Here is a 24,923-nt window from a genome sequence, read left to right as displayed (position 1 = left end):
ACAAAAAATTGGAATAGATGGTCTCTACCTCAAACTGATAGAAGCCATCTATGAAAAACCAACAGCCAATATCATACTAAATGGTCAAAAACTGAAATCCTTCACACTCAAATCAGGAACAAGACAAGGATGTCCACTGTCAAAACTCCTGTTCAATATAGTCTTGGAAACATTAGATGCGGCAATTAGACAAGAGAAAGAAATAAAAGGAATAAAGATAGGAAGTGAAGAAGTCAAATTGTCATTATTTGCAGATGACATGATACTCTATATAGAAGACCCCAAGAACTCCACCAAAAGTCTTCTAGACTTAATAACCAAATTCAGTCAAGTAGCTGGTTACAAGATCAACACACAAAAATCAATAGCTTTCCTCTACACGAATGACAGGCTCACTGAGAGAGAAATAGGGCAAATAATTCCTTTCACAATAGCATCCAAAAAACTGAAATACCTAGGAATCATCCTAACAAAAGAAATCAAAGACCTCTTCTCTGAAAACTATGGCACTCTGAAAAGAGAGATTGAAGATGATATCAGAAAATGGACAGACATCCCCTGCTCCTGGGTAGGAAGGATTAATATAGTGAAAATGGCCATACTTCCAAAACTGCTATATAGATTTAATGCAATTCCAATTGAGATCCCAGCACCATACTTCACAGGCCTTGAGAAAACAATCCAAAAATTCATTTGGAGCAAGAAGAGACCCATAATAGCAAAAGCAAGTCTAGGTAACAGAGACACGGCAGGGGGTATCACAATCCCCAACCTGCAACTATACTACAAAGCTACTGTGATAAAAACAGCATGGTACTGGCAAAGAAACAGACTTGAGGACCAGTGGAACAGATTAGAAGATGCAGAAAAAACACCAGACACACTCAGCCATCTCATCTTCAGCAAAGGAGCCAAACACCCTCACTGGAGGAAAGATAGCCTCTTTAATAAATGGTGCTGGAAAAATTGGGCTTCAACTTGCCAACTATTAAAACTAGACCTATATCTCTCACCATGCACTAAACTAAAGTCAAAATGGATTAAAGATCTAAATATTAAAATAGAAACTCTGAACCAGTTGGAACAGAGGTTAGGTAGAACCCTTGAAGACATCGGTGTAGGAAAAGTATTTATGAACAAAACCTCAGTTGCCCGTGAACTAGCACAGTCAACAAGTGGGATCTTACTTATTAAAAGGCTTCTGCACAGCAAGAGAAACCACCAGCAGTGTGAAGAGACAACCCACAGTATGGGAAAAAATCTTCACCTGCTCTTCCTCAGACAAAGGTCTACTATCTCAAATCGATAAAGAACTTAAAAAGATCAGACCTCCCAAATTTAAAGACCCAATCCAAAAATGGGCATCTGAAATGAACAGACATTTCTCACACAAAGAAGTAGAAATAGCAAATAAATACATGAAAAAATGTTCAACATCACTGGTCATTCAAGAGATGCAAATGAGAACATCGCTGAGATTCCACTTCACTCCAGAAAGAATGGCTGCTATCATGAAATCAACCAATAACAAATGCTGGCGGGCCTGTGGGGAAAGAGGAACCCTGCTCCACTGCTGGTGGGAGTTTAGACTGGTGCAAGCACTGTGGAAATCAGTATGGAGATACCTCAAAGAACTAGGACTGGAAGTCCCATTTGACCCCGCTATTCCCCTGCTGGGGATCTTCCCCAAAGAATTCAAAGAATCATACCACAGTGATATATGTGCACCCATGTTCATAGCAGCGCAGTTTGTAATAGCTAAAACTTGGAAACAGCCCAAATGCCCATCAATTGGAGACTGGATAAAAAAAATGTGGTTTTTTTATAAAATAGAGTACTACTCAGCCATAAAAAATGAGAAATTAGAGACATTTATAGCTAAGTGGATGCACATTGAGGCGATACTCTTAAGTGAAATAAATAGGACACACATGTGTAAATACCGAATAGTTTCTCTGGTGTGAGAAACTGAAAGTATAAATAAGGACTAAATGTATAATAGGTAATGTGAAATAGGAAGAAAAGGGACAAAGGGGAAGGAAGTGGGAGGGCTAGGGGAAAGGACAGAAGGGAATGGGATTAATATGAGAAAATGGAAAAATAGGAACAAAATCTTTGTAAATAGGGAGGTCTGGAGAGGTTGAAGGTAGGGCTGGTCAAGGGTGAAAAATAAGAACCAAGAGAGACTATGTAAAGGTGCAAATTTCCAATGATGAATGTCATTATATTGTATACCTAAAATGTACCAATGATTAGAATGAATAATCGATAATGCAAAATAGGAAGAAAAGGTCCAAAGGGGTAGGGGTAGTGGGAGGGGCAGGGGAAAGGAAAGAAGGGAAAGGAAAAAATGCTGAGAAATGGAAAAAATGGAAATAAAGTCTTTGTAAATAGGGAAGGGTGGAGGACGTGAAGGGAGGGCTAGGAATGGGGAAAAAATAAGAACCAAGATGCATTATGTAAAGGTACAATTCCCAATGAGAAATGTAATTGTGTTGTATACCTACAATGTACCAATAAAAGAATTTAATACAAAAAAAAAATAATTACAAGTTAGGAGGAAAATCTTCCAAGTTGAGAAAAAAAGATACAAAGGCCCTGAGAAGGGGGCCTAAAATACTGAAAACAGTACAACTAGTTTATATTAAACAAAAGGGGAGATAATATAAGATCAGAGAAGTAGCTTGCTGTAGGATGCTAGAAGGGCATAGAAGACCAAGTTCAAGATTGGTGTTTCATTTATAAGCATAAAGGGAAGCTTTGGAAGGGTCTTAAGCAGAGAAGGGACATTGTCTGATCTATATTTTTTTTAATCATTCTGTTTGCTGAGTGAATAGTAGGGGAAAAGAAGTAGCTGCAGATAAACCTGTTGCACTTTTTGCTGATATAGTATCAAGGTAAAGGGGGTGAAAATGTAAAAGAAACAAAATTAGCCATAAAATTAAAGCTAGAACATGAGAGGAACTGGGGGATTCATCATATTATTCTTCCTAATTTTTGTATATGTCTGAAATTTTCTGTAATAATGTAATTATTTTAAAATGGCTTTTTAAAAATAGTGATAATGAGCCAGGGATTTAGCTCAGTGGTTCCACCACCTGCCCCGAAAGCTCAAGGACCGGAGTTCGATCCTGGCTATCAAAAAAAACAAACAAATAAAAGTAGTGATAGTGAGAAATGATGGTCATAGTGATAATGTGGCTATGTAGGCAAATTAAAGATATGTTTAAAAGTAAAGCTCATAGGACTTGCTGATGGGTTAGATATATATTACAGGAAAAAAAGAAAGGATGGCTATAATGTATTTGCCTCCAAACAGTTGGGTGGACTAGGGACCAGTTGGTAGAGGGTGAGTGTAAAAGTTTAGCGTTCTTTTTGCAATGCTAAGGATGGAACTTGGGCCTCAAACATGCTAGGCAAGCACCCTAGTTCTGAGCTATTTCCCCAGCCCAAGAATTTCATTTTGGCAATGTAAATTTAAGATGCCAATTATATTTCCAAGTGAAAATATTGAATAGGCAGTGTCATTCACAATATGTTAGCTAACCTTAAATAGCAGTAACCATACTTACAAACTCAAAATCCTCCATTTTGTGTTTCCAGATTTTACCATTAGTGACTTAACATTTCTAACCTTTATCAGATTCTGTGGGCAACATTGAAAGTCTTGTTTGTTCTGTTGATATGAAATAAATTAGATATTTTCTATGAATATCCCCTTGAAATTATACCTTAAATAACCTCTATCTTGAGCAATAATTCCTTATCAGTTTAGGTGGTGGTGGTGATTGTTGTTTGTATTTGTTTTTGTTTTTTGTGGTACTGAGCTCCTTCCTAAGCCCTTTTTTAATTTTTGAGACAGGGTCTCACTAAATGGCTGAGTTGTCTGGGTGTCCCTCAAACTTGCAAGCCTCCCACAGTGCTGGGTTTACAGGCATCCACAACTCCTCCTGCCTTCCCACATGTATTATCACTTACATGAATGATAATGTAAACATGGGGGACAAAGTCTAGGGGGTTAAACATACTTCCGGTGCATTATTCCTTTTCAGCGCATGTGAGATACAAGTTGATGAGAATAAAATTTTTAAATACATTTTTAATTTTAATTGACATACAGCAGTTGTACATACTTATGAAGTATAATGTGATGACATTTCAATACAAATATACAGTGTTTAATGGTCAGATCAAGGTGATTGGCCTATCTATCACCTCAGATATTTATCATTTATTTGTGTTGGAAACATTCAAAATTGCCTCTGCTAGCTAAATTGAAATAATATAATTAATTATTGTTATTCATAATCCTTCTGTACTATAGGCTATTAGAAGTTATTCCTCTCAGGCTGGGGATGTAGCTCAGCAGCACGGCGCCAGCCTGGCAAGTTTGAGGTCCTGAGTATGATCCCCAGTACCAAAAAAAAAAAAAAGAAGTTATTCCTCCCATCCAGCTGTACTCTTGTACTTGTTATCCATCTTCTCTTTATATCCTTCTCCCCCACATCCTTCCCAGCCTCACATAACCACTATTCTATTTGATGAGAGTAAAATTCTGAGCTAACACTTTAATGTGATATGTGTATTTTAAACATAAATCCTTTTTGCAAACTCTGGATCTATTATTAGTAACTAAGTATTGAAACACTTCACATCAGATGATAATCAGATCAGGACAGGACACTATTGATAAACATCATTAGTGATAACCATAAGTCACACAACCTCTTTTATTATCCCTATTTTACAGACAAGGAAAATTAGGCCCAAAAAGGTTCATTCAGGTGTAAAAAGTGGAAGACTAAGGGCTGGGGGTTTAGCTCAGTGGTTCCGCCACCTGTCTCACAAGCACAAGGTCCTGAGTTTGATCCTGGTACCAAAAAAAAAGTGGCAGACTAGATTCAGACCCAGGTAGTCTGGCTCCACAGTCATTACCCTTTTATTTGATTACAGAGTTTTCACTCTTAACTGCTATCATATAATGTATATAGAATATTATAACTTTTACTTCAGAAAAAATTGTAATAGATAGGGCTATACTGTATATAGGAAACCAGAGTCTGTCTTGATTTTGTTCTTAATTCATCCTGTGATACTGAAAATATGGAATAGGGAAGAGAGAATAATCCTAAAGAGGGTCTCCATTGTCCTCCTTAATTTTGTTCTTTTAATTTATTTCCTTTTGACATTTTTTTCCTTATAGTATCAGCGAGAGCTTTTTAACTGTCAAAGGTGCTGCACTTTTTCTACCACGGGGAAATGGCTCGTCCACACCGAGAATCAGCCACAGACGTAACAAGCATGCAGGTAAAGCTGCACACACATCATCTTGATTACCTTGTCTTTTGTCCTGAAGCTGAATTCATCATTCCCATTTTTCCAATTGTTTTTTTTTTCCCTTAAATTCTTTTATTGGTACATTTCAGGTATACAATACATTTACATTTATCATTGGGAACTTGTATCTGTACATGATGTATCTTGGTTCTTATTTTTTCCCATTCCCTGTGTGCCCTTCATCCCCTCCACCCTTCCCTATTTACATAGACTTCATTTCCATTTTTTTTCTTTTCTCATAATTTTTCCTTTCCCCTCTTTCCTTTCCCCTTCCCCTCCCTCTTCCCCTACCCCTTTGGACCTTTTCTTCTTATTTCAAATTATCAGTTATTAATTTTAATCATTTTAACCCTTATTTACACTTTCAGTTTCACACTAGAGAAACTATTTGGTATTTATTCATGTGTGTCCTATTTATTTCACTTAAGAGTATTGCGTCAATATGCATCCATTTAGCTATAAATGTCTGTAGTTTCTCATTCTTTATGGCTGAGTAGTACTCCATTTTATTAAAAATACCACATCTTTATCCAGTTTCCAGTTGATGGGCACTTGGTCTGTTTCCAAGCTTTAGCTATTACAAACTGTGCCACTATAAACATGGGTGTGCATATATCATTGTGGTGTATGATTCTTTTAATTCTTTTGGGAAGATACCCAGCAGAGGAATAGCTGGGTCAAATGAGATCTCTAGTCCTAGTTCTTTGAGGTATCTCCATTCTGATTTCCACAGTGGTTGCACCAGTCTGCACTCCCACCAGCAATGGAGAAGGGTTCCTTTCTCCCCACAACCCCGCCACCAATTGTTTTTTAATAGTGAAAGAAAGCATTGTACCACTGTATGATCACTTTTCTTTCCGCTATTTCCATTTTTCTAGCATTTGTCAGAATGCCTTTCACACATAGCAGATGTTCAGTAAATTTTTGTTGGAATAACAATGAGAAAGTACAAAAGTACTCTCATAAAGTATATCATCACATTATATATCACATATTAAAATATTTGTTCTTACATGCCAGAATCTGCTTCTTGAATGTATACCCAATAAAAGGCTAAAAATTTAATCTGGAGGATTTTGATAAACAAGCTGTCATCAAATAATTGTTCAAGCAGTGAGTGTAAAATGTAGTTTTGAAATATCCTCTAATGGTAGTATATATATATTGCATTTCCTTATTTCTGGTTTCTCTAAAGTCAAGTGCACCTATAGTGTTGAACTAAAAAAAAAAAAAAAATCATAGAAAGTATGTCCTAGGGAGAAAGGCCTGTCAGTATAGGATATCCACAGCTTTGGAAGATAAATAGCCTGATTTTTCCCTTCTACCAGCAAGAATTGTTTATGTCATTTTGAAGACAAATGAAAGTCAACCTAAAAATAATAATTTTGATCAATACTATGCAAAGAAATAATTGCTTGTTGTCATAAATATGCCTTTTGATAACTTATGACCTCTAGAAGTAGAAGAAATTAGTTACCAGGAAGAAAACAATGAAGACTGTAAACATTGAATGTGTAGGTCAGTGATAAAAGCCAGAAATACTGGATCCCACTGATCCAGTAGTTTAGTTAGCTCTTAGTCAAGATAATCTCAGCTATTTTAGTGGTCTTTATCTTGTTTGGGCTTTTATCAAGTTACAAATGTAGCAGTTCAGAATTACAATCCATTTTGTTAGACACTATTATTCTCCCACCAATACTCTTTGGCAGTAGAAAAAGTTTTTAAAGTAAGGAGGAAAAAATGTTTTGAAAATTAGCTTGAGTTATACTTTGTAAACCCTTTCTCCTTAATGCCGGGCCACAACTGAGCTGGGAGAGCAGAGGAGGATACTTCCCAAAAAAATTTGAATGCACAAAGGAGGTAGACCTTAGCTAGCTTTGTATTTCTGTTGGGTGTGGATATGTGTCACTTACAGTAAAAAGGAAATAAATTATTGGTATAAATCCAGCTTATCTGACAAGATCTCAGGTGAATTGCTCTGTGGCATGTAATAGTAAGTGGGGTCCATGGCTTTTAAAGCTCCTGGCCCTGGTTGGCTATTCTGTGATCAGACTTTTACACTCAAACTGCCACTCATTGGCAGTTGGAACAATTGACATTGTTCACTTAGCTTTTCCTATACTGAAAAGAAAAACAGATTGTTCACTTAGCTTTCCCTATACTAAAAAGAAAATAAGCTTGATTTATGATCCAGACCAGGACAGATGAGGAAGTATAAGTATAAATGCAGCTCAAAAAATTCACAATTTCACATGAATTGAAGCTGCCTTGGCTGAGCTAACAGAAATTGAAAGTTAGTGGCAGAATAGAGAGTAAATAAAAAATGTGCTAAGTCTAATTGTACTGTCTTATGCATGTTGCTTGAATGGGTTAGAATTTTTTTATCTGGGTTGCATTTAAAATATCCAAATAGGATTTTAATGTTTTGTTTTGTGATACTAGGGTTTGAATGCAGGGTCTTCACACTGAGCTACATTCCTAGCCCCTTTAAAAAAATTTTCTTTGAGACACAATCTTGCTAAGTTGCCCGGGCTAGACTCAAACTTGCAACTCTCCTGCCTCAGCTTCCAAGAGTGCTGGGATTACAGGCATGTATCCATTTTGCAATTAGAAATTATAGGGCCAGGGATTTAGCTTAGTGGTTCCGCCACCTGCCTCGGAAGCGCAAGGACCCGAGTTCAATCCCCGGTACAAAAAAAAAAAAAGGAAGAAATTATAGGATGAAAATCTGCCAATATTCTAAAGAAAAATGATGACAAGTCCTTAAAATCAAGCAAATCTGAAATTTAGATACTATCAGTGAAGATATATGAGAAAATGTGAGAGGTACTGGTTTATTACCTCTGTTAGTCTCTGAGAAGAACAATTTCCCAATAGCAAATAATATTCAGTTTGCTCATAATAATACTTTTCATAGCTAGCAAACATACCCAGTTCATGTAAGAAGGCTTACTGTAAGAGTAGTACTCCTGACTTTTGTCTGACCTTCAATAAGCTAGCTAGACCTATGGACCAGTAGCATCTAGAGTGAGTACTTTAACAAGTATCTAGGGTTCTCTTCCAGAATTTTTGTATCCTGAAAAAATCTTTTCCTTGGTTATTTCTTCTGGTAAGACAATGGTAATTTACTTTTTTTTTTTTTTTTTTTGGTACCAGAGATAGAACTCAGGACCTTGTGCTTGTGAGGCAGGTGCCAGAACTACTGAGCTAAATACCTGGCCCTAATTTACTTTTTAAAAAGCTTCAACTGCTTGACTCATTTGTAATTGTAACTCTAGTATCTTGTCCTTATCTATGTCTAACATTTTTTTCTCTTCACACTTGTTCTTTTATTTTTTAACAGCTTAAGAGACAATTGACCAATTTACCTATTTAAAGTATAAATTCAGTGGTTTTTAGTATATTCAGAGCTGTACAACTATCATCACAATCTAATTTTAGAATATTTTCATCCCCTCAAAAAGAAACCCCATGGGGCCAGGGATTTAGCTCAGTGGTTCTGCCGCCTGCCGCACAACTGCAAGGACCCGAGTTTGATCCCCAGCACCAAAAGGAAAAAAAAAAAAAGACTCAGTGATTAAACATCCCAAATAATCCATAAAAAAAAAAGAAAGAAAGAAAGAAAGAAACCCCATTACGGGCCAGGGATTTAGCTCAGTGGTTCCGGCGCCTGCCTCGCAAGCACAAGGTCCCAAGTTTAATCCCTGGTACCAAAAAAAAAAGGAAACCCCATTACCCATTAGCGATCACTCAGTATTCCTCCCCTTTCCACCCCACTCCCTATACCCTAAAAACTATTAATCTACTTCCAGTCTTTTGATTTGACTATTCTGGATAGTCTATATAAATGGAATCATATAAAAGGACTTTTAAAATAGACTTCTTTCACTTAGCATAATGTTTTCAAGGGTCACCCGTGTTGTGACACATAACCTTACTTTATTCCTTTTCATGATCAAGTAATACTGTATTACATGGATATATTACATTTTCTTTACCCATTCATCAGGTGATGAATGTTTGAGTAGTTTCCAACTTTTAGTTATTATGAATAATGCTGTATGAACATTTGTGTACAGGTTTTTATGTGGATATGTATTTCCATTTCTTAGAGTTTATACCCAGGAATCCACCCTGCATCTTATATATGAGATTTAGATTGTGTCTGTGGGTTTGAAATATAGTAGAGTGCATCTGGCCAACATAATGACTTTCCTTTTTAATTTTAAAATTTGAAAGATTCTGCAATAATGGAATTAGAAGCCAACAGCAAAATGGCAGGAGTAGGAATAGGGCAAGAAGACTATTTTTTAAGAGAAGGAGGTTGAGGGGAAGGCTTTCAGACTTGCTGGAGAAGGAGGTTGAGGGGAAGGCTTTCAGACTTGCTGACCTTTTAGACAAATACACCTGCTTGGCAATCTTTTTTTTTTCTTCCTACCTCTCTCCGCTTCTTGCACATATCATGTTATAAGCAAAAGCTGTGACATTAACATGAAAGAAATATATGTAGATTCTAAGACTAATGTGAGAACAAGTTATACTGGTACCTATGATTATGTGGCAGTGTCAGTCACCTTATATTCTTAAAAGATCTGGGCCTAGGTGGGCAAGAATAAAGTTTTTAGCTCTTAGCTCATCATCATTTATCACAGCACATTTTCTAATTGTCTCCTGTTTGCTGAAGCCTTAGATTTTCTAGTACAGAATAGGTAATATGAGGAAATCTATGATAGCTTAATATAAAGAAATTTCAACTTATTTTTATAAATGGTATAAGAAAATGTAAGAATTCAAATAATGGTTGGCCATTTTAAAACACCTAATATGTTTAGAAGAATAAATATCCCTAATAGGCTAGATTTAATATACATTCTCATTTTAATATCAGACACTAATATGGAATTATTTTAAACTATTGATTTTATTCTAGGGAGAACTCTAATGATTTTTTTAGGTTAAGTCCAAGGGAAAATTATAATTACAGAAATAAGAATAAGAAAAGATTAGCTTTTTTAAAGTTAGGATAATTCTTCAAGCATTAATTATATACCTCATTTCGAAATGCCTTTATTGATACCTTCAATAGTCCTGCAAGCATACCTACCAGATCTCACCAACAGATCTCTCATCAGCATTCACCATTGTACAAAACTGAGATTAGTCTCAAGTGTACCTGCCATAGGACAAACCCAAATTTTAATGTGTGGACTAAAAGTGAATATTTAAAGATACAGCCTACCATTCTCTTTCTATTTAAAAAAGGAATCAATAATTATATTATTTATTTTCTGTATCTGATTAGTTCTTTAAAACCAGAACTTTCCTTTACAAGTCATTAGAGTAGAAGGAACCCTCTGTGTTCATTTGGAATGCAGAATAATTATCCTTTGCTTTATAAATTTCACTAGGTGATCTCCAACAGCATCTCCAAGCAATGTTCATATTACTTCGCCCAGAAGACAACATCAGGCTGGTAAGTTAATAGTATCATCATAACTGTCTTCCTCAAAAGACTGCCTAAAATAGCTAACATTAATTAAACAGTCCTTTTTTGTGTTCCAGCTCAGTGCTGGGAAATATGTGTAGAATAGGAAAGAAGAGTGGTGTGACCCCATCATCCAGGAGATTAGAATTTCATTGTGGGTATAAGATGATGTGGAGTGATGTAAATAATTTGATAGTTTAAGACTTTGTAAACACTGTAGTTTGTAAGTTATTACCTATAACAATAACTGAAGTTCAAAAAAGGGAGTAAAAACTTGGAAACTTAGTTGAGGAAGGTTTTATGTAGACAGTAGAATCTGAACAGGTCTTGAAAAATAATGAGAAAAGAATTAGTAGAAAGACTTCGTGTTTCTAGATGATGATGTAACTTAAGCACACATAAGGAGGGACAAGGATGGAGTGAAATCCTCAAGGATAGATGCTGACCAGAGTCACCACAAGACCTGAGCCTCACTCCTTGCTGATGGTGATGTTGGACAAGTTACCTTAAATTAGACTGTCTGCCCTTTTCCTCATCTCCTGACTGCCTATCACAGTTGAAAGGATCAGCTAGGCATGGTGGCATACACCTGTAATCCAAGCACTTGGGAGGCTGAGGCAGGAGGATCTCCATGAGTTCATAGCCAACCTGGGTTACATAATGAGTTCAGGGCTAGCCTGGATTACATAGAGAGACCTGTCTCAAAAAAAAATGGAGGGCCAGGGATTTAGCTCAGTGGTACCACACCTACCTGGAAAGTTCAAGGTTCTGAATTTGATTCCCAGAACCAAAAAACAAAAAAAAATTGAAAGGAATACACACTGAAGAGTGTAAAACACTGCCTAAATATGGAGATTATTATTACTATAGGAAAGATAGAAAGCAGAAAACACAGCAAGCAAGTATGGATGTAGGCCCTATCTACTGAAAATTAAGTGCTCTCCAATTACCTTGGGGTGCTGTGGCTCACTGGCTGTATAAAAGAAATAAAAACCTCTTGGAAGACAATGAGAAAAGAGTTAGTGTCTATATATGAAGGACTATTGAACTGCCTGTTTGATGAGAAAAAGCTTGGTGAATTTTTCAGGACAGTTACTTTACTATTAAGTTGGAGATGTAGAGATCAAATATGAGGTGCAGATCAAATTTCCACACTTTCTCTGGAGGAAAAAGTATGGCAAAGAAGGATGTTAGATAAATTACCTAGACCCTGAGAGCCATAGCCTTTGCAAGATTACTCTCATCATGGGTTCTAATTAAAAACAGGAGTCTCAATGCAAGTGCCCATTTATTTATCTGCACCCAGAGCAGTAATGGAGTCTTGCTTTTTGAAGAGGAACATCAGGTCTTCCAGAGGTTCATAGGAGTAGCTTTATTGTTTTAGGTGGTTTTTTCTTCAGACAGTTCAGGTGGAGCTGGCTTTATAATTGCCAGTCCTCCCCAGAATATTCCCCTTTCCTCTATTCAGGTCCTAATAAAGGAGGTGGTCTGATCTTGCCAAGGTTCATAGACCGGGCAAGCTTTGCAGACTGGTTAGGAGGTTGCTGCTAGTCCTAGTCCTGTGAAAATTCTAGTAATCATTTCCTATGTAAGGTTTTTATAACTTTCCACTGTATCCTTTGAGGAAGGATCAGTTTAATGGTTCTTCAGGAGCTAGAAATAAGGCTAGTGTCTTTAGGGGCTATCAGGCTGCCCTTCTTGCCTCTCTACCAGCCTTTTGATTTCCCAAGGAGACATTTGAGTCTTTTGGGGGTCCCTTGCAATGAATGACAACAACTTACTTGGGAAGATAGACTACTACTGAGAGTTTTAGAAATTCCTGTTTGTGTTTTACTTTATTAGTTAGCAAGCTCCCTTTTTTCCATATTGATGCATGGGTGTGTAGAACCAGAAAGGCATTTTTGGAGTCTGTGTAACTCCTTAGCTTTTTGCCTTTTCCTAGTACCAATGCCCAAGTAAGGGATCTGAGCCCTGCTTTTTGAGCAGAGATCCCTGAGGGTAGGGGTTTGGCCCCAGTGACCTACTGCATACTAACAGCTGCATAACCTGTCTTCAGTGCCCTTGAACAAAGCTACATCCATCAGTGAACCACACCTCCTGAGAGTCTTACATAGCCAGGTCACTGATGTCCTCTCTGCCGCATAGGTCTGGGAAATCACATCTTCACAAGAATGGCTAACCTCTGAGCCAAAAAGCATCAGTGAAGTAGGCTTAAGAATAGTGCAATAAGCCGGAGATTTAGCTCAGTGGTGCCGCCGCCTGACTCACAAGTGCAAAGTCCTGAGTTTGATCCCCAGTACAAAAAAAAAAAAAAAAAAGAATAGTGCAATAATTGGGGAAGGAAGGATGACAAGGTCTTGCTATGTAGTTCAGGCTGGCCTTGAACTCACTCTGTAGCCCAGACTGACTTTGAACTCATACCAGTCCTCCTGTCTAAGCCTTCCAAGTGCTGGAATTACAGGAGTGTGCCATTACACCTAGGTAAGAATAGTGTAAGTCTTTATGGTAACCTAAGGTGTCTAGAAGCATGGCGTGTACTAGTCTCAACAGGTAAAATCTGCTTTGGCCTTTACCAAAATTGCAGAGTTGTCCCCAGTTTTCTAGTAAATCCATTCTTAGTAAGGGAGTAGGGCATGGTGGGACAATTAAAACTCATGGATGGACATTTGACCTTTGAATTGACATGCCAAAGCAGGAGTGAAGAAGCTCTGACTAAGGCTCCCCTCCAGCCCAATTATGGCTATAGATCTAGAGAAGGATTTTCCAGAGAGGGAAGTTAAAATAGAAGCCAAAGGAAATGAAATTGCTTACCCATGAATCCAGGGTCACCCAGGGTTTCTCACAGGAGATGAGAGATGTTTGTCAACAGGGGCATTGCAGGTTGCTTCAGGCCCCTTCAGTCCTCTTCATCAGAGCAGAAGGGTTTTGGATGGCCTACCCCTGTCTAGGAGCAGGGACATGAGTTAGTCCCTGAGTGACTTTAGTGCCATGAGTCAGGCACATCAACCACCTGACACTTGGAGCAGAGCCCAGGCAGTAGCTTGGTATGGTTGTGTACCTAGTTGTCTTGCATTTAAAACAGGAACTCTTTCCTTGATTGTCCGTGGGTTTTCTCTTAGATGACTTGGGTGTGATTAAAGCATTGCCAGTTGTGACAGCTATAATTATGGCTCTTCTTTCATCTTCATCTGGATCCCAGTTGTTGAACACAGAGAAAGGCTATGTCTAGCAATTGAGTCATATTTGGAAATACTTGATCTATATAGTGTGCTAAACTCTGATGGAAACCGGTGGGAGAGTCCCATATCCCCATGAGAGATAGATAGGCATCTGAAGACAGAATTATCAAAGATATCAAGTCCTTGGTTGTTTCCAGAGATAAAGAGCCATAAAAGGCTGAAAATAAGGGATTTCACACCACTTTCCTTGCCTTTTGTAAAAAAGATCTAACTGAAGAATAGTATTGTAAGTTAGACTGCCATTCTGCACCTGACTTGCTATTTCTTAGTTCGTTCTGGACCCAGACAATAGAAGATAACTTTTTAAAGACAAAGGCGGAGCCCTCAGGGCTCCAACTAGCTACCTGTGTGGGGCCTATGAGAGAGAGAAAATACTAGGTCTGGGGTCCTTCACAGGGCATCGCCCACAGAAGGATGTAGGCCCATTGAGTCCCTGGAGCATTTTCCATGAGACTCAGTTGTACTACCAGATGTCGAGCAAAACTGGTACCCTCTTATTTTTTTTCCCCTTAGAAATCTCCACACCTTGTTACCAACTATGACTCCTTCAGGGTCAAATATTCCCAGGTTTTTTTGTTGTTGTTTATTTTTTTGGTACCGGGAATCAAACTCAGGTCCTTGCGCTTGCTCAGCAGGCAATGAAACCACTGGGCTAAATCCCCGGCCCCATATATTCCCAGTTTTTAAGGATACAGCCTAATGATGAGGTCTCTGTTATCTGCAGGATGTTTCCCATGGTGCATTGGCCCACTGACTCCTTAAAGAGAAGGGTGGAGCCCCTACCCTTGAGACTCCCTTAACCACTTGAGAAGCAAACTCTGAAGAGAACAGAGTGAAGCCCTTTAGCCATTTGAGCCCAGGAGATCGGGTTGGAGCCCTCTGGGGGACTCCCTTAGAGGAGGGTAGGCTTCGCACACATACCTGGAGATTCACTTAGCCACTTGAGAAACAATACACTCTTTGAGAGATTAGAGTAGAGCTCCCCTTCCTGGGGCTTCCTTAGAGGATAGTCCGCTGGCTTTCCTGCTATGCTTAAGGCCCTGGGTTTGATCCTCAGCATCACAAAGGAAAAAGAAAAAAGAAAAACAATCCATATTTAGATCTTAAGAAGTCAAAAATTTCTGGCAGCACTGGGATTTTATTCTCACATGAAAAATTTGGCCAGCCTGGACTGCAAAGAGGTTCGGCCTACATTTTTATTTACCATAATCCCCAGATATCCTTTTGTCTCATGGACACTTAACATCAAGTATCAGTCACCATTTGTCATTATTTTTGCACTGTTTTCTTATTGTAATAACTATAATAAAAATAGGAAAACAAAAATGAGATGAGAGGGGCCAGGGATTTAGCTCAGTGGTTCCCTTGCCTGCCTCACAAGTGCAAGGACCCGAGTTCTATCCCCGGAACCAAAAAAAAGAGATGAGAATGTTTCTTTGTGGAAATTAAAAAGTACTTCTACCCACTTCATATTCGCAGGGCTTACTTCTCTCATTTACTTTTCCGAACTAACCTACTAGATTACTTACTAGAGGTAGTTCCTCTCCCTCTTTAGTAAGCAGTTATGAAACATTACAGGAGGTTTTTTTTTTGTATGTTTTGGGTGGTTTTTTGTTGTGTGTGTGTGTGTGTGTCTTTTTGTTTTACTTTAGGTACTGGGGATTGAACCTAGTGGTGTTTTACCACTGAACTATATCCCTAGCCCTTTTTGTTTTTTGAGATAGGTATCTCTCTAAATTGCTCAGGCTGGCCTCAAATTTATGATCCTCCTGCCTAAGCCTCACAAGTACCTGGCATTGTAGGCTTGTCCCATCATGCCCAGGTGAAACATTGCAGATTTTTGAGCCAAGGAATGAAAAAAGACAGCTACAGGATTAAAGGAAAGAAGATTCTCCAAAAGGTAATACAGAATAGAGAGGAGGAGGAAGCCCATGGGGTAGTTATTCCAATTATCTAGGGATATGGTCATGAGCCACTCAGAGATTGAGTGAGAAGGCTAAGGATGTAGTTCAGTGGTTGGGGTCTTGCACAACAAGTTTGATCCCTAACGCCACAAAAGAAGGGAAGGAAGAGAGGGAGGAAAATTGAGTGAGAGCCACAGGCACATTAGCCTCTGATCTCAACAGTAATCACTTATTTATTTACTTAATCATTCTGTGTTTAAATTTTATATTCCTTTCTCTCAAATGCTCCTTCTATTGCCTTCTTTTTTACATGACTACTAATTTGTTTAGAGACTTTACTTTGAAATTTAAGGGAATCTTTTCATAATTATTTTCTATCTTATTCTTTATAATTTCCTTAGTTTTGTTTAAATAACTTTGTGTCCTAGTCCAGAAATAATATTATACGTTTGTATAAATTTTTTCTGCATTTCTTGATGTAAAGAAAATCTTGGTTCATGAGCATAATTTTTGCTGGAAACATACTTGTAATCCAAAGCACCTGTTTATCAAAGCAAATTTTCCCATAAGAAATAATAGAAACTCAGATGATTCATTCCACAAAATAATTTTTTAAATGGAAAATATAAAGAAAAATAAATTAACCTGCACTTACCTTTGAAGACTTTTGTGGCTGGTGTGGGGGAGACGAGAGGAGGGTTATTATGTAGGACAACTTTGGCTGTCACTAATAGAATCACTGCTATTGGCTCAGTGGAATACTTTCCTTTTCATGCAACTTTAACAAGGAACCTATCCGACTATAGTTTTGCCTCCTTTTAAGGATTTTGCAAAAATGTGACATTACCTTGCCATTAAACAGATTCATCAGCCAGGCATGGTGCCACATGCCTGTAATCCCATTACTCAGGAGGCTAAGGCAGGAGGAAGGCCATAGCTTGAGGCCAGCCTAGGCTCTGTAGTGGGTTCAAGGCCAGCCTGAACTACATAGTGAGACTCTGTCTCAAGAAAAAAAACAGGGCCAGGGATTTAGCTCAGTGGTTCCATCGCCTGCTTTGCAAGCTCAAGGACCCAAGTTCTATCCCCGGTACCAAAAAAAAAAAAAAAAGAAAAGAAAAGAAAAACAGATTCATCGCTTGTACTGATACAGCCTTGTTTGAGTGGTGCTTTTCTACAAAATATTGCACTGATTGCCACATTTTACATTCTCCCTAATCTCATTTGAAGTGAGGGATTCCTCCACCATTTTCTCCTGCTCTACAGAAAAGATCTCCTCCATAACCTCTTGCAGTTTTGAGATGATCACCCACAATGCCACTGAGGGGGTAAAGACCATTTGCTCAGTTGTGTTCAGGTGACATTTGGCATCAAGTACTACTCATATTGCAAGACATCGCTCATTTATCAAGTTAAAATTTATTAGAAATGTCTACTTGTCTTGCAGGACATTCACAGAACAAGTTACTTGCAATCCAAGGTTTTACTGTACTTCCTCAAACAGTCCTTTTAAAAATGAACGGGGCGGGGGGTGTTCAATTCTTACACCATTAATATCCAAAGCAATGACTTTCAGACTTTGGAGTAAATGAGAATCATGTAGAGAGATTTTTTTAAAACTGTCAATTACTAGACTCTGTTCAGGAGTAGGCAGTAATAATTTGTATTTCTAATAAGATTCCAAATGATGCTAATGCTGCTGGCCCAGAAATCACACTCTGAGTACAACTCCACTAAAACTAGATGGAAATAGTAGATGCCCAATAGATAAGCTGATGGCTTCCAAAATATTGCCCGGTTTGGTAAAGCTAAAGCTGAAATCTTATCATTCATTTTTATCTTTTTCTCACTGATGTCTTTCCAGTTTGAACCTTTAAATATTAAACTACAAGAGACAGAGAGCATGAAGGATGCAGTTAGGAAGCCAGAGTTGGCAATTAAATGTTCTCTTTTCCACCTAAAATATGTAGCTTCAGCTACTTTACATTTTTAAAATATAAATTCAGAAAATGTAACTGATGCCTCTGAATTCAGAGTTAAAATGACAAGCCCGTTTACAGTTCTGAATTATTACAAACATACAGTCATTATGTTTCAGATTATTAAGTGAGTCATTTTCAAGAAAATGAGTGAGTGCATTGTATGACTTTGGACAAATTAGCACTTTTATAGCTGAATGGAGCATTTGTAGACTCAGAGCAAAGGCTTTTGTTTTGAGTTAAATTTGAAATGGTAAAACTCTTATCTTGGGACTTGTGCTTAAGGTTTAAAGTTTGATAGTCAATTGAAAGCCCTGCCTTTTTTTTTAATAACCCAACCATATCCCACATTTCCCCATAGGCATTAAAAATAGAATAAAACCAACCTTTTCATCTAGGGAAGGAAGCGCTGCATTTCAAGCCCAGGTGTTCAGCATGAACTTTAGGAAAACTAGCTGCTCCAATAAGGAACTGGTTTTAAATCCTCTTGCGTATTTTCGAAGACCTACTTAACTTTTTTAAGACTGGGAAATTAACTTTCAGGATATTTGATATAACTTAATGATCTTAACTAGTGCTGAGAAAATGAAGTCTGAGGATGTAGCTCAGAGGAAGGGTGCTACATGTTGCTGTTTTCCCAGAATGTTTATTTTGGAAATGTTTATATATATTTTTCTAAGTATGAATGTTTTATGTAGGATTTTTTTCTTAAATCAGACAATTTAGAAAGGTATAAAGATGAAATCACTATATCCTACTCTGAGAAAACCATTCTTAGCAATTTAGGTAAGTATCCTTCCTTTTGTGTGTGTGTGTGTGTGTGTGTGTGTGTGTGTGTGTGCGTGTGTGTGTGTGAAGAGCAGAGGTAGAAACCTAGATGGAGAAAGAGCATACAAGTGAGCCAGAATGCACCAACGCATTGCTGCTGTGGTTTGGTTTGGTTTTTGTTTTTCAAAAATACTGTTGAGATATGCATTGCTTTGTTTTTGTTTTTGTTTTTTGCCTTTTTGAAATACATATTGTTTTGTGACCTGGCCCTTTTGTAGTTTTTCATGGGTATTTTTCCATGTAAGTAAATAAATCATGGAGTTTTTGTTTGCTGGTGGTACTGGGGATTGACTGCTAGGCCTTGCACATGGTAGGTGAGCACTCTGCCACTTTCGTCCCCAGGCCTTAAATCATGGTGCATGCTTATTTGTGTGTTTGTTTGCTTGCTTGTTTTGAGGTAATGGAATTCAACTCTACAAGCATTCTACATTGAACTACATCCCCAGCCCTTATTTTTTTATTTTGAGACAGTGTCTCGCTGTAGCCCAGGCTGGCCTTGAATTGGCGATCCTCCTGATTCAGCCTCCCAAGTAGCTAGGATCACAGGCATCCACCACTGTGCCTAGCAAAAAATGACTTTTATGGCTACACTTAGAATATAATATATGGGTTTTTTTTTTTTTTTTTGGTACCTGGGATCAAACTCGGAATCTTGGGCTTGCAAGGCAGGCCCCAGAACCACTGAGCTAAATCCCTGGCCCTAATTTATGGATTTTAATTTAAGAACTTCATATACAGACTTTTAAATTGATACTTCCTCAAACTAATTCCTTTAAAGACAGCGTTCTTTAATGATTATTGTTGCATCTAAAGTCTCTTTTAATCTTATTTATTGGCTTTGCTTTGTTCTTTTGGCTAGAATTTAGTGTTTACATACTTCTGAATCCTTTCTCTCTGATGGACTGGGTGAGCTGCCTGTCTAGACATTAGGTCTTTACAGTGTAGCTTCTGTGGAGATAAGTGTTATACACGCAGGGGCATGATGTAAGATTGTTAGTGAAAATAAATTGAAGGCAAAGGTGCAGTGTAAGCTTAAGGAAGATTGTTTCCTAATAATAGATAATGCTGATGAGAGAAGCTTTTGTGCCAAGTAGGACTGTGAATGGCTTATGTTTAGGTTAAGCATTTAAAGATACTGAGAAAAGTTTTAACATCGTTGTTTGAATGATGAGCTTTGAAAACAGGTTGGGTACTTATTTTCGGGAATAAACACAGGCAGGAAATGACTTCTCAGATCTACCTCAGTCCTAAGATTCCTAGATCCAATTCACCTGAAATTTGAAATAGTATTCCAAATTTAAGCAATAGATGGACTTTTTAGAATAATTATCTCAGTTACTATTGCCTCTCAAGTTTTAACATCCAGAAAATTGTTTGGACAATTAGAAAGGACATAAGAAATGTCCTTTTCAATAAGATCTTTAGTTTTTAATCAAGTCAAGACTAAAAACTAAATAGTCTTGTTCCAGTCATTCCTAAATTCTGGAGACTCGGAAAACATTAGAAGTGCTGTTATTTTCAATATAAGGTATTATATAAACACTGCCATTTTAAATTAAATTTCCCCTATTGACATGGTAAATTAGATTATATTAGCTTTTGCTGATCTTTTCCTTAACTGAGAATGTGAGCTAAATTTCATGATCTTTTTTTTTTTTTTGTGGTACCCAGGATCGAACTGGGGACCTTCCGCTTGCAGCTCAGGCAGTGGAACTACTGAGCTAAATCCCCAGCCCTGAGCTAAATTTCAGATGGGAGAGAAAGGATTAGATTTTTCTTTTTCTTTATGTTTATGGTTTATAGATTCTTAATTTCTTAATGTAGAATCTTGAAGCTTGCAAGGAACCCCATATTCATCATCTAGGATTTCAGAATTTTTTCTTCAAAGATTTCATTTTATCCTTTCAAGTAGGATATATGTTGAGTTATATCATGATTCCTAACCTCATTAAAGTTCTACTTACCGTTAGTAAGAATTTATTAACTATTATAGATAATATTAGAGACCTGTGATTAAATTCAAAGAAATATCAAATGCTATCCTTCTGTCTAAGAAACTTAAATTTAAATTGATCTGAGGTGTGCCTCATATTCAAGCATAAGGCAGTGCAAGATGTCTAAGTCCTTTCCCAGAGGCTTGGGGTCTGTTCTCAGTATTATAAATAAATAAATTGCTTTTTAAAAAGAGACAAGGGCCAGGGGTAGAGTACGTGCTTAAGAAGTACAAGGCCCAGCCGGGGATTTAGCACGTGGTTCTACCACCTGCATTGCAGGCACAAGGTTCTGAGTTTGATCCCCAGTACCAAAAAAAAGTGCAAGGCCCTGGGTTAGATCCCAGCACCACAAAAACGTATGTAAATAAAAAGAAACAACTAATATTTACACTGAATATCACTTGCAAAAAACTTGCTCCTCACTCCTAATTTGCCCTGATACATTGCACTATAAATAATATTTATGAAGATTATTTTTTCCTTTTATCACCTTTGAAATGGCCCATCAGTTACCACTGGTTGTTATAAGAGTTGAAGATAAATTGTCAGAAGTACAGTTCAGGTTTTTTCATGCCATTTGTACTTGAACCTTGCCAGAAAATCTCAGAGCCTTGACAGCAGATTTTAAAAGTCTCTTAACATATTCAGAAAGCTGAATAGTTAGCTCAAAGCCTGCCAAAGTATGCCCAAGTTTAAATATTCAATAATATCTGAGACCTTCTTTATAAGAAATACTAGTTTACCTGAATGGTTGTCTGGTTAATTAAACACATTTTGGAGTGTTTCTACAGTTAGAGAAAAGAGTCAATGCTGCCTCCAAGTCCACTTCATGTACAGTTACTGTTACCCATAGTTCTGTATGTTTAATGCTTCTTCTTCCATCCCAGCTGACTAGGTCTAGCCCTTAGTCCTTTTAAATGTTAGTTACTCTTAGCTTCTCATAAGTGAATTTGGTCCTAAATGCTCCATTCTTCATAGAACATAAAGTTAGCAAAGTGCATTTGGCATCTAAATGATGGGCATTACCTTCTTATGTTGGCTCTTATTAGAAACAAACTTTAATGTAGTCACTTCTGCTGTTATATTTCCATAGCTTTTCCTAGGAGTATCAGAATAGACACAAAGATAACCATGGGAGTCTCATCTCTGTCTTGCTAAATGGATCACTTAAATTGCTGGGGATTTAGCTCAGTGGTTTCACCGCCTGCTGCGCAAGCTCAAGGACCCAAGTTCGATCCCCGGTACCAAAAAAAAAAAGTCTAAGCTATGTAACTGTGCCTATTTTTTCTCTGGCCACCTGGGAATACTGATAGAGTTAAGGGGAAGGAGACTCCAACAAGATCAGCACTTACAGAATTCCAGATAGAAATCTGTAACAAATTATCTTGAGCCAATTGATGGATTGAAACTATGTTTCTTTTCTGAGATGAGGCTTGGGAATTATTTTATATAGAAGAAACTGCCTCCAGAGCACATTTTCCTGGCTTCAAAGTATCTGTCTTCTTATTGTTATTAACATAATCAGAAGAATAGACTGTACATTCCAGGAGGGCAAAGATCATGTCTCTTCCACCACTAACTACTCACCTATTGCAGTGTTAATGTCATATACACGGTATATGTATAGGAAATATTTCACATGAATGTTTTCTGAAGCCATTTTACTTTATTTTTAAGACTTATTCACTATCTTTTGGATTTCTTATTAAAATTTCTACACATGCGGAAGTAGAAAATACAACCTTATGAACTCATTACTTAGGTTTAATAACCATCAGCATTTTGGCTGGCTTGTTTCATCTATCCCCCTTTGTCCCCACATTGGAACATTTTAAAGTAAAACACAGACATGATGTCATTTCATTACAAATATTTAAGTAAAGACATATTAACTCCAGTGCTATTATCACACTAACAGTAAATCCCTAATTTCATCTAAAATCCTATCTGTATTCAAATTTTCTGACGATACATTTAAAACATAAATAGCCGGGCATGGCGGTGCCTGCCTGTAATCCCAGCACTCAGGAGGCTGAGGCAGGAGGATCTCCGAGAGTTCGAGGCCACCCTGGACTACATAGTGAGACCCTGTCTCAAGAAAACAAAATGAAACAAAACCAAATAAATAATGAATTAAAACCATTTTTAAAAATGTAAGAAGCTTCTCAAAAAGCACTCTCTTTGAATTAGCATTGAACCTAAAAGAAAATCTTGTTTATAAATGTGCAAGAATTCAGTATGGGTTGGACATGGTGGTACACGCCTGTAGTCCTAGCACTATTGGGAGGCTGAGGTAACAGAAACTCAAGTTCAATCCTAGCCTGGGCATCTTAGCCTCTTAGCAAGATTCTATCTCAAAACAAGTAAAATACAGGACTGGGGATTTAGCTCAGTGGTACCGCTGCCTACCTCGCAAGCGCAGGGTCCCAAGTTTGATCCCCGGTACCCCCCCCCAAAAGTAAAATATAGCTAGACCGGGCATGGTGGCACACATCTATAATTCCAGCACTCTGGAGGCTGAGGGAGGAGGATCACTGTGAGTGCAAGGCCAACCTGTACTCCAAAGTGAGGCCCTTTCTCAAAAATAAACCAAAAAAGGCTGGGGATATAGCTCAGTGCAAAGGCCCTGGGTTCAATCCCCATTATGACCAAAAAAAGAAAGGGAGACAGCCAATGATTTATTTCCTTTAGATCATGCTAGTAGTTTGCTTCATATAATTGTGGGAATTGCATCTGTAACACCAATGCTTATATTCATAATCTTCATATTCCCCTCAGTCTTTCAAACATGCTCTGCCAGTTAGAAATTATACCACTAGCAGACATTTATGACACATTTACAGTATGCCAAGAACTCTCCTTTACATTCATTATTTCATAAGACTCTTAGGACAATAAATAAATAAGTATTATTATACCTCCCTCCAGTTGACTTAGTAACTTGCCAGAAGTTGTGTTTTTTATGTTTTTTGGTTTTTTTGGTACCAAGGATTGAACTCAAGATCTCGAACTTACCAGGCAGGCACTATGCCGCTGAGCTAAACTCCCGGCCCTTGCCAAAAGTTTTATGGTTAGTGTTTGAGTTGAAATTTAATGTTTGTGTTTGTGTATGTGTGTGGTACTGGGGATTGAACCCAGGGGTGCTTTGTGGCTGAACTACACACCCAGTCCTTCTATTAAATTTTATTTTGAAGCAGAGTCTCATTTGCCCTGGCTGATCTGGAACTTGCTATCCTCCTGCCTCAGCCTCTTAAGTAGTTGAGATTACAAGTGTGTAATCATAGTTTGAGCTGGGATTTGTGGGGTTTTTGGGGGGGGGGATTTGAATTTAGGTCTCCTAACTATTGGCTCTGCTACTTTCCTTAGTATGCCTTAAAATGCTAATGAATTAGAATTTTAATCACTTAGGGCTGGGGATGTAGCTCAGTGGCACCGCATCTGCCTGGCAACCTCAAGGTCCTGAGTTCGATCCCCAGGACCACAAAAAAGAAAGAAAGAATGAATGAATGAATTTTAGTTATTTTACATATATTATGAACTCCCTAAGGATAGCAGAGAAAAGGGATCATACTGAAGAATTGGTTATACTGCTCTTCTCTTTTTTTTTTGGTACTGGGGATCGAACTCAGGACCTTGTGCTTACAAGGCGGCATTAGAACCAGTGAACTAAATCCCCAGCCCCTGCTCTTCTCTCTTAAACTGCTAATTAATGTTGGGGGGATGGGGTGGGGTGGATCAGTAGCATTTTCCCAGAATTTAAAACATAAATATTTTCAAACATTACATCAAGATATAAAATTCAGAGATCAAGGAGAGAAGAACTTCACAGTGTTTTGTGTAACATGGAAGGAAAAGAAATAGGGGAGCTTTAGGGAAGCAAGATTATCAGTGGAGCAGAGAATGGGGAAGACAAAAGAGAAATACTCAAAGAAAAACAAGGAATGCTTAAAAAAAAAAAGCAGTGTGTAGCTGCCAGGGCATAGTCACACATGACTGTAATCCCAGGTGCTAAGGAGGCTGAGACAGGAGGATCACAAATTCACAATCAAACTAGGCAATTTAGCAAGACCCTAACTCAAAATAAAATTTAGAAAAGGGCTGGGTATGTAGCTCAATGGTAGAATGTCAGTTCTCAATGCCAGGAGAGAATAGGGAGGAGG

At 37.8% G+C, this 24,923-nt stretch overlaps 1 protein-coding gene across 8 annotated transcripts in view; it reads left to right on the top strand.

Annotated features, from left to right (window-relative positions):
- Window positions 1–24,923, top strand: part of Ssh2 (slingshot protein phosphatase 2) — a 303,918-nt gene that overhangs the window by 206,940 nt on the left and 72,055 nt on the right. For 5 of the 8 annotated variants that reach the window (XM_087191950.1, XM_013076775.3, XM_004857076.4 and 2 more), the window contains 2 exons: window positions 5,204–5,307; window positions 10,746–10,810. In XM_087191950.1, the coding sequence (XP_087048076.1) occupies window positions 5,204–5,307; window positions 10,746–10,810 (169 nt within the window). The remainder of the gene's footprint in view (window positions 1–5,203; window positions 5,308–10,745; window positions 10,811–24,923) is intronic. The other 3 variants (XM_087191951.1, XM_087191952.1, XM_087191953.1) reach the window with 1 other exon arrangement.

Source organism: Heterocephalus glaber, unplaced genomic scaffold (genome assembly GCF_053883595.1).
Source record: "Heterocephalus glaber isolate CG9 unplaced genomic scaffold, H.glaber_assembly_v1.0 deba00001564, whole genome shotgun sequence".
Lineage (NCBI taxonomy): Eukaryota > Metazoa > Chordata > Mammalia > Rodentia > Bathyergidae > Heterocephalus > Heterocephalus glaber.
The sequence above is the reverse complement of the archived record's forward strand: the minus strand, read 5'-3'. Positions and strand labels throughout refer to the sequence as shown.